This window comes from Pelobates fuscus, chromosome 10 (assembly GCF_036172605.1).
Source record: "Pelobates fuscus isolate aPelFus1 chromosome 10, aPelFus1.pri, whole genome shotgun sequence".
NCBI lineage: Eukaryota > Metazoa > Chordata > Amphibia > Anura > Pelobatidae > Pelobates > Pelobates fuscus.
The window spans coordinates 45,761,810-45,775,751 of record NC_086326.1 but is presented as its reverse complement, the minus strand read 5'-3'; the positions used below and the strand labels follow the sequence as shown (position 1 = coordinate 45,775,751).

The following is a 13,942-nucleotide window of genomic DNA, read 5'->3' as shown; positions in this document are numbered from 1 at the left end:
TAGTGCGGGCCTTATTTCTCACAAAAAATATACTTGAGGCAGCAGGTGAGCTGGAGGGTCTAATGAACCCCTTCCGGAGGTTTTCATTCAGGTATTCTTTGAGAATTTGTAATTCAGAATCAGAGAGAGGGTAGATGTGCCCGAAAGGTATGGGGGCACCAGGTATGAGATCTATAGGACAGTCGTAGGAACGATGAGGTGGGAGCGTTTCAGCTTCCTTTTTACTGAAGACATCCGAGAAGTCCGAATAACAAGAGTGTATAGCTGGTTCTTTAGTGGTCTGAATGATTGGAATATGTTGTAAGCATGTTTCCTTACAATAATCGGAGTTAAAGGTGAGAGAAAAGGGAGACCAAGAGATTTGAGGGTTGTGGTTCCTTAACCAGTTGATCCCTATTATAACAGGATAAAGAGGTGATGGTATAACATCAAATATAAGATTTTCAGTATGAGTATGATTGGTGGTTACTTTTAGAGGGATGGTTTCATGAAGTTTCGGCCCCGAGGAGATGAGGGAGCCGTCGATCACTCTAACAGGAACAGAAGTGCTTTTACGAACACATGGAATTTTATTCTTTGTTACAAAGGCTGAATCGATGAACACCCCATTTGCTCCGGAATCGATGATGGCCTCGGTCATAATTCTTTCTTTGTCCCACTGTAGTATGAGAATTATAGGGGAGAACTGAGTAGTTGTTATAGAGGGGAGTGCATTTTGGATGGAAGAAGCATGGGCCTGCCTACCGCCCTTTGTCCGTTTCAACAAGGGGCAATCAGGGACCAAGTGATCTTGAGAGGCACAATACATGCAGAGGTTTAATATACGTCTTCGGTTTTTCTCTTCAGGAGTGAGAGGACTTCTTATTACCCCTATTTCCATAGGTTCGGTTGGTAAGGATGGTTTTTCAGAAGTTTTCAAAGGACTGAATGATTTGTTCCCTAATGAACTTGAGAGAGCTTTTTCGGCCTTTCTTTCTCTAAGTCTTCTGTCAATGCTGATTGATAGTTGAATCAGAGCGTTCAAAGTAGTAGGGAGTTCGGTTCTGGATAGTTCATCCTTTACAGCTTCAGATAAGCCAATTCGAAACTGGTTGCGCAATGTGATGTCATTCCATTGCGTTTCAATTGCCCATCTTTTAAATTCAGCAATGTAATCTTCAATGGGTCTATGTTTTTGCTGTAATGTTCTAATTGTTAAATCAGCTGTAGATTGTTTGTTAGGATCTTCATAGAGAAGAGACATGGCTTCAAACAATTCATCCAGTGAGTCTAAAAAGGAATGGGCCCAGGACATAGGTTCACCTCTCAGAAAGGAGATAACTGAACAAACCTTAGATCTTTCTGTGGGATAAGATCTGGGTTTTAAAGCAATCAATAATTTGCAGGCATTAAGGAACTCCCTATATTTGGAACGATCACCAGAGAACTTTTCGGAGTTACATACAGCAGGATCGCTAGCTGAGTGCAGAACAGTATGAGGAGTATGTGTTTGTAAGTCTCTGACATAAGTGAGAATTCTTTCATTTGTAACCTGCAGGTCTTGCACACCTTGGGTGAGTGTATCGACTCTTTGATTCAGCATATTTATTTTAGAATCGAAATCTGCTGGATCCATTACAAAGGCTGGATTATTCTGTCACGTCTACATTAATTGATAAGGAACACAACTGCAGATTTCTTAGGACTTCGGTATTTTATTAGGACACTTAGAAGGTACTGAGACTTCAGTTCCAGAATTACAGGTACTGTATCTTTAAATAATAAACGGTTGCATTCAGTTTGCAGTGAGTAGGTTCTGAATCAAATAGAGTCTGTTATATTAGTTAACAGGTTAAATGGAAAGCAGTTATAAGAGATTGTTCAATTCGAAGTTATCAGTAGCAAGACAGGTGCGGCTGAACTTGAATATTAATATGAATTGAGGAACGCTGTAACTGGATTGTTTGATAACTTGATAGCAGACTTTGGTAAAAGAAATAAAGGCTTAAGAGATGGTAACTCTTAACACAGAGGCTATATGTTACTTAGCTTCCAGAAGTAGGAAAACAGGTTCCCAAGCTCTCCTCCGAGGAGTTTGTTTCCTGAGAGAGGTTGAAGAGAGTTCAGGCACTAGTCGAGGACGAGGAGAGATGAAGGGGATGTGAATAGTCTTCCAGTCCGGTCCGGTAACATATGGTGCTCGCAGAGAAGTCTTGAGCCGGTTAGTAAGTGCGGTACGCATTTCAATAATCCAGCGTCTATCAGCTGGTGCGGTCGCATTAAGTAGGAAGACCGCGTCAAAAGGGGGTGTGGCTAAGCTCCGTTAAACCCGGAAGTACGAGGAGATACCGGGAGGGTTTAAGGCATGACAGGCGGGCAGTGACCGCGAGAAGTGGTCACGTGTCCCGCCTGACTCTAAGAGCGCGCCACGGGTCTCGGGCGCGCTCTTAAAGGGACAGTGGGAGCCTAAATTGGAAAAGGCCTCCCATTGGTCCCTGTCATGCCACACTCCCCATACACTTACCTATTGGGGGCATGGAGATGACAGGGACCAATCCAAATAGTTGTTTAGGTATTTATACTCACCTTTTTCCCTTGGTTCCTTGCCCTATCGTGGTTTCTGTTTCAGTTCCCTTTAGCACTTGTTGTATTCAGTTGTGTTCTTTCGTACTTGACCTTGGCTTTGTTTTCTGACTACGTTATCTCTTTATCCTTATCTGTTCTGTTTGCCGGCTTGCTGTTTTCTGTGTACCAGACCCCGGCTAGTCCTAGTTTACGCTGTCTCTTTGTACCCTTGACCTCGGATCGCTCCTGACTCTGTACTTCTCCTATATACGTCGAGTCCGGCCACTCTAAGGTCCGGTAGACGTATCTCCCCTCTGTGTTGTCTTCTGTTTAGCTGAATCCTGCGTGTTGGGGTATATTTTCGTTACAGATAGACACTTAATTCGGAGCTCCGTCCGACCAACAGGCTTCCCATCACTAATCCTGCAGGCACACAGCTGATGCACATGGGAAAGCAGCATACCCTCATCGCGGGCTAAGCTAATCCCCAGGAGGCATCCCATCTGTCAGTTACCCTATCCCTGCGGCAATACCTGCAAACCCTGCAGGAGCATGTACTGTAAATCAAACCACTGGAGGCCTACCACGCTGCAGAGACCTTCATCGGAAGTTCACCCTCATTGGGCCAAAACCTGGACTCCACTGCAGAGACCATGGATTGGGTGGCCCTGATCAAACTCTTATTAACTAATGCAGACCTGAAGGAGATGACTGCATACCCAAAAGGCCTCGATCTAATATAACAAATGTATACCTACATTCTTTGTTATATTTTAGCTTTCTTCTTTTGTTTTCTATGAAAGTATTCCTAGAAGACTCACTGGAATCTCAAATAAAATATCATCATTCTAATCTCACAATATATCCTTTGTGAGATTAGAATGATAATATTGTATCCAATATCTGGCATTTCTTTTATAACACCTTCAGACACAAATCTCCAAAATAAGATCTGCTACGTAATACTTAAACACTACTAAAGGCTTATTCCCCAAAATGGCAGTTGAGTGGTTTTTACAAGTTTCATGCATTGGAAACTGTACCTAATAGAACACTCAAAGCATATAGCGTATCTTCCAATTGTCCTTATCTCTATTTGGGCCCAAATCCCTCTGTGTCTCTTTTCTATGCTAATGTCTCTGTTTTCCAAGAGCTAAATATTGTTGGCGTGTCTGAGTGTATAGCACAGCTCCACAGCACCATACTCACAGTAATGTGTCTTTAAACCTCAATAAATGTGTTTAGAAATCAGCCTGTTCATATAAGATGCATTGTTCATGTTCTACAGTACATTTTAGTAGTAGGAATTGCTTTTAATAAGTAATCTAAAATTTTGCATAACAGCCCTGCCCGTGGCCACACCCCTAAAATGAAAATGTCCCTCTTCGTCCATTTGAAATGTTGGGAGGTGTGCGTATAATGACTTGCTTTTTTCTATTATTTTGATACTTATTTTATACTCCTTTGTATAACTTGTTATTTTGTATAAAAAAAATAAAAAGATGATAAAGTCAAAAAGCAAAACCAAATTGCAAAAATGAAGTCTAACTTACCTAAACTATGATTATGGGGGAGCTGGAGAGTTTTTCCAAATCAGCTATTTTTGTCTACATGGATTGTAAATTTAATTTTCAATTCTTCAGAATTCAATCTTTATAGCATAAACCCCTGCTTAGTGTACAAAATGGATGCTGTATTCTGTAAATCCAGAATAATAAAGAAATCTGTTTTCATCTATTGGTGGTCCGCTGCAGTCTCTGAAATAGTAATTATCCAAACAGAGTTGAAGACCACAATGTTTGACATTTCTCCTTTTAGTTTATTTTTCTTTGCATTTTGAATATAACTGCGAGCTTCTCTATAAATAACCGTTCAGTTTGAGACGTGCAGTCTAGTCTCTCATCTGCTCCAGGAAATACAGGATGAAGCACAGGGCTGCGGGAGAGGTTACCAATTTAAAAATAAACAAATAATGACATTACCCAAACAACTTGCCATAATTCTTGATAAAAGTGAAATATTTCACTAAACAAGCTCAGAATAACTCAACAAAAACATCTTTGCCAACGATTTAAAATCTGTTTCTAAATTATTAGTGATCAAATTATAAGGGCTTATTTACTAAACCCACAACTGTAGTGGACTGAAAACTGAATTGGAACACTTAAGCAACAATAGAAAATTTGGAAATCTGAATCTGAATTAACTTTGAAGCCAGGCAATTCACAGAATGAAATTAATTTTTATGAACTTAATAAAAATCTTTGCAATCCTAACATGTTCTCTTATTGTTATCGTACACACAATTTTCTACATACTTGTGTCACAACTCAACACTGTTTGCAATCTACATATTTATATATTTTTAAAGTTTCCCTTGCCCAATCTGGACGAAAACATTTTATGACCCATTTTAATAAATTCTATTGTCACAACAGTAGCTATTATATTCCCTTACACTCCAGCAGTTACAATGTAACAGCTAAGATGACATATATATTATTTATATGTCTATTTCATTTATTTATAGTGTAGTACACCACCGAGAAATACACACAGATTTATCTTGCTTTGCAACGTGACCTAGAAATGTTTTTTCCCATTAACAATGCAACATTGAACATATTATTATATTTTATATATTATACACATAGCTGAGACAGATTGAATTATATTTTTGTATTTCAATTCATTTACTGTTTTGCTTTAAAAAGGGACAACTCAAGATACATAATTTTTTTTTACTAGGCTATACTATGCAAGGAAGAATGACTCTTGTATCTATTTATAATTTGCTCCCTTCTGGGTATGCACAGTCGCAAGCGTACAGTTATAGTCTCAAAACTGATCAAGTTCAACATGTCCCCAAAGAAATCTATGGAAGTTATGCATGCATACGTTCACACAGAATTATTCTTGGAAATTTAAAGGAACACTATGCAGTAGTGTCAGGAATACAAACACTATAGTCCAGTAGTGGTTGTTTAAGTGACCACCGGCCCTCCAATCTTATTGATATTAAGATTACTGACCTTTTCTCTCTCGCCACGCCAATCTGACCTTTTCTCTCTCGCCACGCCAATCTCACCACAGCCGGGCAGCCTCCATGGCTGATATCACCAGTCTTGATGATGTCAGCCAATCCGATTCTTTCCCACAGGGAGGCTATTGCACATGTGCGTCAAAATTTTGTGCTGTGCCAATCAACATATTCTCGTATAGATGCAGTGACTTCATGCAGTGCTAAGGCTGCAGGGACATGCTATAGGCACCAGTAGCACTACATTAGGTTGTAGTGGTCCTGGTGACTCTAGTGTCCCTTTAAAGGGTTACCCCAACCACCATGACCAATTCTGCTTTCAGAATTGGTTATGGTGGAAGTGTTTCTGCTTGAAATGCTGCACATACAGAAAAATCACCTTCTGACTTGGGTGGCCCAGAACTATGTGAGTTCTGTGCAGAAGTTGTGTTTGTCATCAGCGGGCACTGCAAGGGGAAGCTTCAAAGTTCCCTCTCTCTCCCACTCCCTCCCATGCCTCCAAACCTCCCTCTCCTAAAAACATTGTTTTTTGTAAAAAAAAAAAAAGTATGTATATTAAATTGAAGCCTTACCTTTCCTCTCCAGCTCAGAGCACGCATATACACTCTGAACCTAGAAAAAACTGTCCAATAAATGTTACTCATAAAGAATTGTTTGATTAGACCTTGGATGATGCGGCGTGATGTGAGGGGGATGATGGGGGCAAGGAAATGAGTGAGGAGTAACTTACCCAGAGCTGGATTCAAAGTACTAAGTATAAAGATTACTACTATTATTATTATTATTATTATTATTATTAATAAAAAAATTAACTATTAGTATTAAACAAAGGGATGAAGGGTGGTTAATAGTACCCAACAGAGCATAATAAAGTTTAAACATTATATGGACAAAAGGGTTATAGTGACCCCTGTAAAATATTTCAGACCCTTCATTGCAATGGAAATCACTGGAGGAAAATAAAATGAGAGAAAATAGACTTTTTAAATAAATGCATATTCTATACTTATGTAATGGATCGTTAGTGTGGTACAATAATTGATCACAGCTTTTCTTATAACCTTCCTTTTTTTTAATATTTCAAAATAATGTCAAGAAGATTAATGGTGTAAATTATTTCAGCCAGGGCCTCTAATGTTAATTATTGCTAAAAGGATTCTAATGAGGACACAGGAAGGACCTAACACTGCTACCAAGCAATTAATAACGCTTTTGAAATTGGTGATATTCCTGAGTTCTATTATTGTGAATAAAAGCTAAATTTCCTGTACAGGGCAGTAACCTATCCACACAAGACACTTGAGCTTCCTTTGCTGAAATCACAAAATGATGGATAAAACACCCAAGATATGACTTTAGCTAAGATTGAGATTTATATTTCCAAATCAGCTATTTGCCTATCTATCTGTTTGACCAGCTTCTGTCTGTCCATCTGTCTGCGTTTGTGTAACTCCACCTCCAGTAGCTTCTATTGGCCAGCCCTGAACAAGAGTTTATTTATTGGCTGACAGTGTTGAGCTTACACCCTCAGCCAGTAAATAAATCGCAGGATCAGCATCCAGCTTCTCCAGTAAAGTAATGACGGCCCAGCCACTCAAGGTAAATCCAGTGAGCAGATTTATTGAAGCAGATAAAAAGCAAAGTTTCGGCCCACAACAGGGCCTTTGTCAAGCAGTCTGCTGCAGTCTGGCATAAACAGGATGCAGCTAAGCTGTAATTCCGTGAGCCTCAGCAGCCAGATGGACTCAGGTAAGTGGCAAATCATTGTAAAATGCTTTGCCAACTTACCAAAGAACAGCCCCAAGATTGGCCTGACTTCATAATCCGGGCTACAGTGGCTATGATACTTTAAATTATAATTTTGTTCCATTGTAATATCCTATAAATCCAACAAACTGCAATCATATACCAAACTAAGCTTCTATGAAATAGGAAGTTAAACCGCGCAATTTGAGGCTATTTGTAGCTCAAAATAGATTTTTTTTCTTGCGATTGTGTCTGTACTAAAAGTAACATCTTTCCACTGATACTCATAACTACATTTCCAAGAAACAGCAAAGATGCAATTTTCAACCACGACACAGCTCACAATACTCGGTAAAAATGATTACAAAAAAATAAAATATAAACTTTTGCTGCCTTTAGGATATGAGCGAATTGCCTGTGGTGTTTTCCACTTATATTGAATTTTTTTCTGTGGCTAGTACTGAATTAAGTTTTATGTAGCCCAGGTTTCGTAAGTACTGTTTTGTATTAGGACAGAAGTAACGTGAAGCAAAGGTATGAATATATTTAAAAGTGTGTAAATCACTTTATAATAAGTCTAGAAAAACACTTTTGTGTTTGCAGTAGATCACAGTTTCGAAGACACTGAGGGTTATTTTACTAAATGTTAAATTGACATGAATTCAAAGTGAATTATGTTAGGCTAAAATAGGAAACTAAAAACAAAGCTGACTTGGAGAATTATTTTTCCAGCATAGTACATAGCACTCTTTGTGTGCACCAGATGTTGTCAGACAGGATGAACACTTTCCTTGTGTTAGTTTGGAACCATCCATGCCTTCACCCTTAAAACTGAAGCATGCTTTAACGCACTCCATCCATCTGTTGAATAAGGGGAGAGTTTGGGGATTCTATACCGGTTTCACGTTTAGGACCAAATCCACACATACAGGGCACTCATTGTTTCTGAGTGTGCCATACAGATTGGTCAGCAAAACAGACATAAATTGTTTGCTGCCATAATATTTCGTTATTGGACACTTTAAGTGCCTCGGATTACCTCAACAACCATGACCATCGTGAGTTTCTTTAAAGGGACACTATAGGCATCGAGACCACTTCAGCTCATTGAAGTGGTCTGGGTGCAGTGTCACGGACCCCTTAACCCTACAAAAATAATTATTGCAGTTTTTAATAAACCTTAGTTAACCTTGTTTTCCTGACACTCTACTATCCTTAGGTCCCCCCCACCCTCAGGGTCCCACTCCCTGTGGGCTGAAGGGGTTAAAACCCCTGCAGCCACTTACCTTAATCCAGTGCCGGACTGCCTCGGCGCTGGTGACCTCCCCTCCCCCACCGACGTCAGCTCCCGAGTGTAGCGGAATGCGCATGCACGGCAAGAGCCGCGCGCACATTCAAACAGTCCATAGGAAAGCATTTCTCAATTTTCATATCCAGCGTTGCAGAAGCGCCTCTAGCAGCTGTCAGGAAGACAGCCACTAGAGGTTGGATTAACCCTGCAATGTAAACATAGCAGTTTCTCTGAAACTGCTATGTTTACATCTGAAGAGTTAAAACTTGGGGGACCTGGTACCCAGATCACTTCAGACAGCCAGTAGAGGGACTTCAGGGTCAGGACATGTATCAGGAAATCCAGCATCACCCAAAACCCCATAGGAAAACATTATACAATGCTTTTCTATGGGGGATGTCCTAATGCGAGTGCGGTCTTTGACATCGGCTGACATTGGCACTGGAATCATGTAAGTGGCAGAAGGGGTTTTAAACTTTTTTGAAAGTTACATTGTTTTCCACCAGATCTTTAAATGATCATGTCAGTTTTTCTTTTTCTTCTTTTTTTTTTTTTTTACAGTATCTGTTTTTTATTATTATTTTTTTCAGCAGACATTAAGTTCGACAGTGGGGTACAGAAAGAAAAAGGGGAAATAATAAGAGAAATACCACACACAGGTAGGGGGGAGAAACATGCTCAAACAATACAGTGTCCACATCATGGAGATCACATTACATTACATGGATGAGTATGGCAGCCACAAGCATGGTTCACGGTATACATTAACTTTCATGAGTCAACAGTTAGTTTCCTTTTCCAATCTCAGTTGGTATCACATTATAACAGTTAGCTCATGTACTTTGCACCCTGCGTGAGGGCCTTGCTCCGCTCCTTTAAGAGCCTTTAGCACTTGTAAGTCACTTTAGTATATACCGTCCATAGTGGTGTGCAGTATATGGTTGTCGCTGTGGCAAAGCATTTATTGGGAGATTGTGGTTATGTCCTGTAGTGTGTCGTATTCGGGAGTCTAACCTACGCTCGTGTGTCAGCTGCTCCGAGCGTATTGTAACCAGCGAGTCTGATCCCTTTGTGTGAGCTGCGTGACTAAATAGTCGTCTCCTGGGGGGAGGAGGTACCATGTCAGTTTTTCAAGGAAACAGTTTGGGGCAAGCTATAATCCATAGATGTTGTCGTATCGATAAAAAGTTTTAGACTTAAAGACTGAACCACGTGATTTGCTTTGAACACAATCACAATCCAAAAATCTGGCAAACCATTTATGATAGTAATGTCAAAGTTTAAAATCATAATAGACTGAAAATTGGGCTTTATTTCAGGTAGCGTGAATAACGAGATCTTGAGATCAAAACTCGAAGGGAAAGTTAACAACCAAAATGGATCCATCTTGGAAAGATCTGACGAGCCTGTTTGATACCTTTTAACGTGCCATGGTGATGACAATAGATGTTTCTTTAACCTGTTGTGTTCCAAACTGAATTTAATATGCGTGTATGTTTCATTAAGCAAGTTCAAATCATGCACTTTGGTGGATAGCATATACAGAACAGTTGCAATGATTGTTGACTACATTGGCGAATATGTATTTTGCCACTTTTGCCTCTCCTTACAGTCTTCCCCTCCCCATTGACTAATTCCCTGCCCAATGGCTAATGATTTCTAGCTACAAAGGCAAAGATATCTGCTATGTGAATTGTTAATTTAATTGAAACATGCACTTTACTTATATAAAGAATAATCGTATGTTTTAGATCTAGCTATTTCTTTAAAGGATCACTATAGTGTCAGGAAAACAAACTTGTTTTCCTGACACGATATCATCCTTAGGAACTCCCCACCCTCAGGGCCCCCTCCCTTGGAGCTTAAAACCCCTTCAGCCACTTACCTTTATCCAGCGCCGGGCTCCCTCGGCACTGGTGACCTCTCCTCCCCCACCGACATCAGCTCCCGCACGCATTCAAACAGTCCATAGGAAAGCATTTCTCAATGCTTTCCTGAGGATGTTCTGCACGCTGGATGCGATTTTCCCATGAAGAAGAAGACAGGAAGACAGTCACTAGAGGCTGGATTAACCCTGCAATGTAAACATAGAAGTTACATATAATGGTTAAAACCTGGGGGACCTGGCACCCAGACCACTTCATTGAGCTGAAGTGGTCTGGGTGACTATAGTGTCCCTTTAAACTAAAGTTGTTTTGGTGACTATAGTGTCCCTTTAATTCTGTTCCTCTTACATTTACTCATAAGCTATGGATGTAATGTTATGGATAGGGGTCCACCCATATGTTAAAGTGACACTATAGTCACCTAGACCCCTTCAGCTCAATGAAGTGGTCTGGGTGCCAGGTCCATCAGGTTTTAACCCTTCAGATGCAAAGAGAAACTGCTATGTTTACATTTGGGGTTAATCCAGCCTCTAGTGGCTGTCTTCCGGACATGCTTTCCTATGGACACTTTGAATGTGCGTGCGGCACTTGCCGCGCATGCACATTCGGCTCCACTGACGTCGGGCGGGGGAGCTGACGTTGGCGGGGGAGGAGAGGCACCAGCGCCGAGGGAGCCCAGCGCTGGTATAAGGTAAGCTGCTGAAGGGGTTCTAACCCCTTCAGCACCACGGGAGGGGGACCCTGAGGGTGGGGGCACCCTCAGGGCACTATAGTTTCAGGAAAACCGCTTTGTTTTCCTGACACTATAGTGATCCTTTAACCTTTAACTGACGTGCAGGCGCACTCATAATATTATTAACCCCTTCTCACCTGCAGTGTGCGCGAGGAGCAGAACATTACTTGGTAACTCGGGTAAATGGGTGATCTGGAAACATATTTATCCCTATCCCCACCACAGGAGTGGCAGGACAGCCACAAGTGTATAATTTGTACCTCCTAAGATTGGGAGATTCACAGGTAGGAATCTCTGAGTGAAGCAACAATGGTTGTGTCATTGATACACCATTATTATTATTATTTTAATATTTCTATAGCGCCATCAGATTCCGTAGCGCTGTAAAGTGGGGTTGTATCATCATTGCTGATGGAATGGGGTGAGCTATCAAGATGATGTACATGAACACCAAGCTGACATGCTACAGTGTTGGTCAGACTCCTTCTAAGATGACCAAGCACAAAGTGTGTTTGATGTGTTCTTGTATGGACAGAAATATACCTTATATTGATTTTGCCCAGCACAAGCTCATTTAATGGCACTTGTGGATTTTCACTGTGGGTGTCCTCAGAAGCAATAAAGTTTAAACATTGGATGACTATTTGCAGGAAGTGTTTAGGAAGGCTGTGTAAGTCACATGCAGGAAGATGTGCCTAGGACTGCATAAACAAAGTGATGTAACTCCTAAATGGCAGAGAATTGAGCAGTAAAACTGCAGGGGCATGATCTATACACCAAAACTGCTTCATCCCATTGTACAGCACTACAGAATCTGATGGTGCTATATAAATAATAAAATACTAAAAAAAAAAATAATAATAATTAGGCTAAAGTTGTTTTGGTGACTATTGTGTCCCTTTAAAATGTATTTTAAGCTACTGTTTATGTGGGTAATATCTAGAGTCCCTGACTCTAACTATGCCACAGAGGTAAGTGACTTTGTATGTAATTTATATTGGGTTTTTTGTTTTTTTTAGCACAGAATCACAGATTCATTCCAAACTAGATGACCACTTTCAGTGCAATTCCCTGAACTGTTTTATTGAAAACCAAGGGGTTTTATTTACTAAAATCAAAATGTAGTGAGTGGAAATCCAAACATGAAAATATAGGCTAAAATAGCAGAGCTGTGACTATAGCTAAGTAGGACATATTTTAGTGTCAATGTTATATATATTTTGACATTAGAATTTTCAAGTCACTAGAATTTGAGGGGCTTTAGTTAAAATCTAAAATCACTATTTTTGGTAAAATTGTTAATTTACTTTTCATTTTACTATAATTCTGTGTTTAGCAAGTAAACCCCCATTGTAAATGGCATAAAAACAATTATGGGTTACATTTTGGAATTTCTACAAAATTATGCAATTGCAATACTAGAAAGGTGCCCCCCCGCCAATATATTATCATTATTAATATTCACTGGAGAGGGGGAGGGGGAGGGCATTGTAGCAGCCATTCATTTGATGGCCCTCCTCTCCAGCAGCTAGCTGAGGAGGGAGGGATGGCCGCTTTAAGAGAGGCGGTGCTGGTGTTGTACTGTTCCGTCACAGAGGCAGGTCCTCCCCTCCTCCTGCCCCCGGTGCCTGTGGCCGGGTCTGTGCCGCTGCAGGAGGAGCTGAGCGAGCAGGACACTGAGTGTGCGGAGGATCCGGGCCGTGCTGCCCCCCCCCCAGCCCCCTCCCGAATCACGCCTCTGATCCTGTGTGCCCTCCTCCCCCCTCCCTCATCCTCCTGGACAGGGAAACTTGCTCAGCTCCAGGATTATCCACAAGGCAGAGGGAACTTTCCCAGGGCTGACAGGACATGGCTGCATCTGCTCCGGAGAGCCAGGGGATCTAACATAACTGCATTGGGGAGACCCCTGTACCAGTTCCTCTATGACCCATCATTAACCTTAGGGGGCTCCTGATCCCCCCATGCCCTTATTTTAACAGTCTGATATTTTATTCTGTGTGAGCTGGGACCTGAGCTCGTACTGATCCTCTAACATTTTATTTTATACAAAGATTCTATATCTCTCTGCATTCTGTCCATTGGAACGTTATGGCGATGAAAGTGAGTGCCCCTGGCACAGGAATCCTGCTGGTGACAGCCAATGTGGGGACCCTGTTTGATGATGTGAGTACACACATGGAACTCTAGACTGATACTTTGTATTGATGCTCTCTCACTGGCTGGGCTCATGATAGGAAGTACACACACACTGCCCCCTCTCGCAGGTTGTTAACACACTGTGTGTTTCTGTGGATGGTAGATCTGTGCATTCACACTGTATTTTGCAGGGATATCTGTGCCCAGCTGGGGGGCTTTTTGGGTGCAGGTGTTAAACAACAAAGTGGAGTGTGAGTAGATGTCAGACTCCTGCAGTAGTGGAGAGGGAGTTGCTAGAAATATGTAAAACATTTTAAATTTTACTTCAAATTATGTCCTTTTTGTTCTCTCTGGCCAGTGGTGTTCAGGCCCCGGGGTGTCTGTTTCTCAGGATGTCTGTTTCTCTCTCTCCTTTTTACTATTGCTTTCCTCTATTTTAGCTCTCTGCCTTTCTGATAACTGCCCTGCCCCCTCTCCCAACAGCAATTGCATTTACATGTTCCCTTTTCTCAGAAAAGTGGGGTTTAAACACATCTGTGACCCTTTCCCAGATTCTTTGATTCATG

General features: G+C 41.1%; 1 protein-coding gene across 2 annotated transcripts in view; it reads left to right on the top strand.

The window, feature by feature from the left end:
• The first annotated feature begins 12,848 nt into the window (after positions 1-12,848).
• Positions 12,849-13,942, top strand: part of INPP5A (inositol polyphosphate-5-phosphatase A) — a 474,649-nt gene continuing 473,555 nt past the window's right edge. Inside the window, exon 1 of one of the 2 annotated variants that reach the window (XM_063433731.1) lies at positions 12,849-13,403. In XM_063433731.1, the coding sequence (XP_063289801.1) occupies positions 13,329-13,403 (75 nt within the window). In that variant the 5' untranslated portion in view covers positions 12,849-13,328. The remainder of the gene's footprint in view (positions 13,404-13,942) is intronic. The other variant, XM_063433732.1, reaches the window with a different exon arrangement.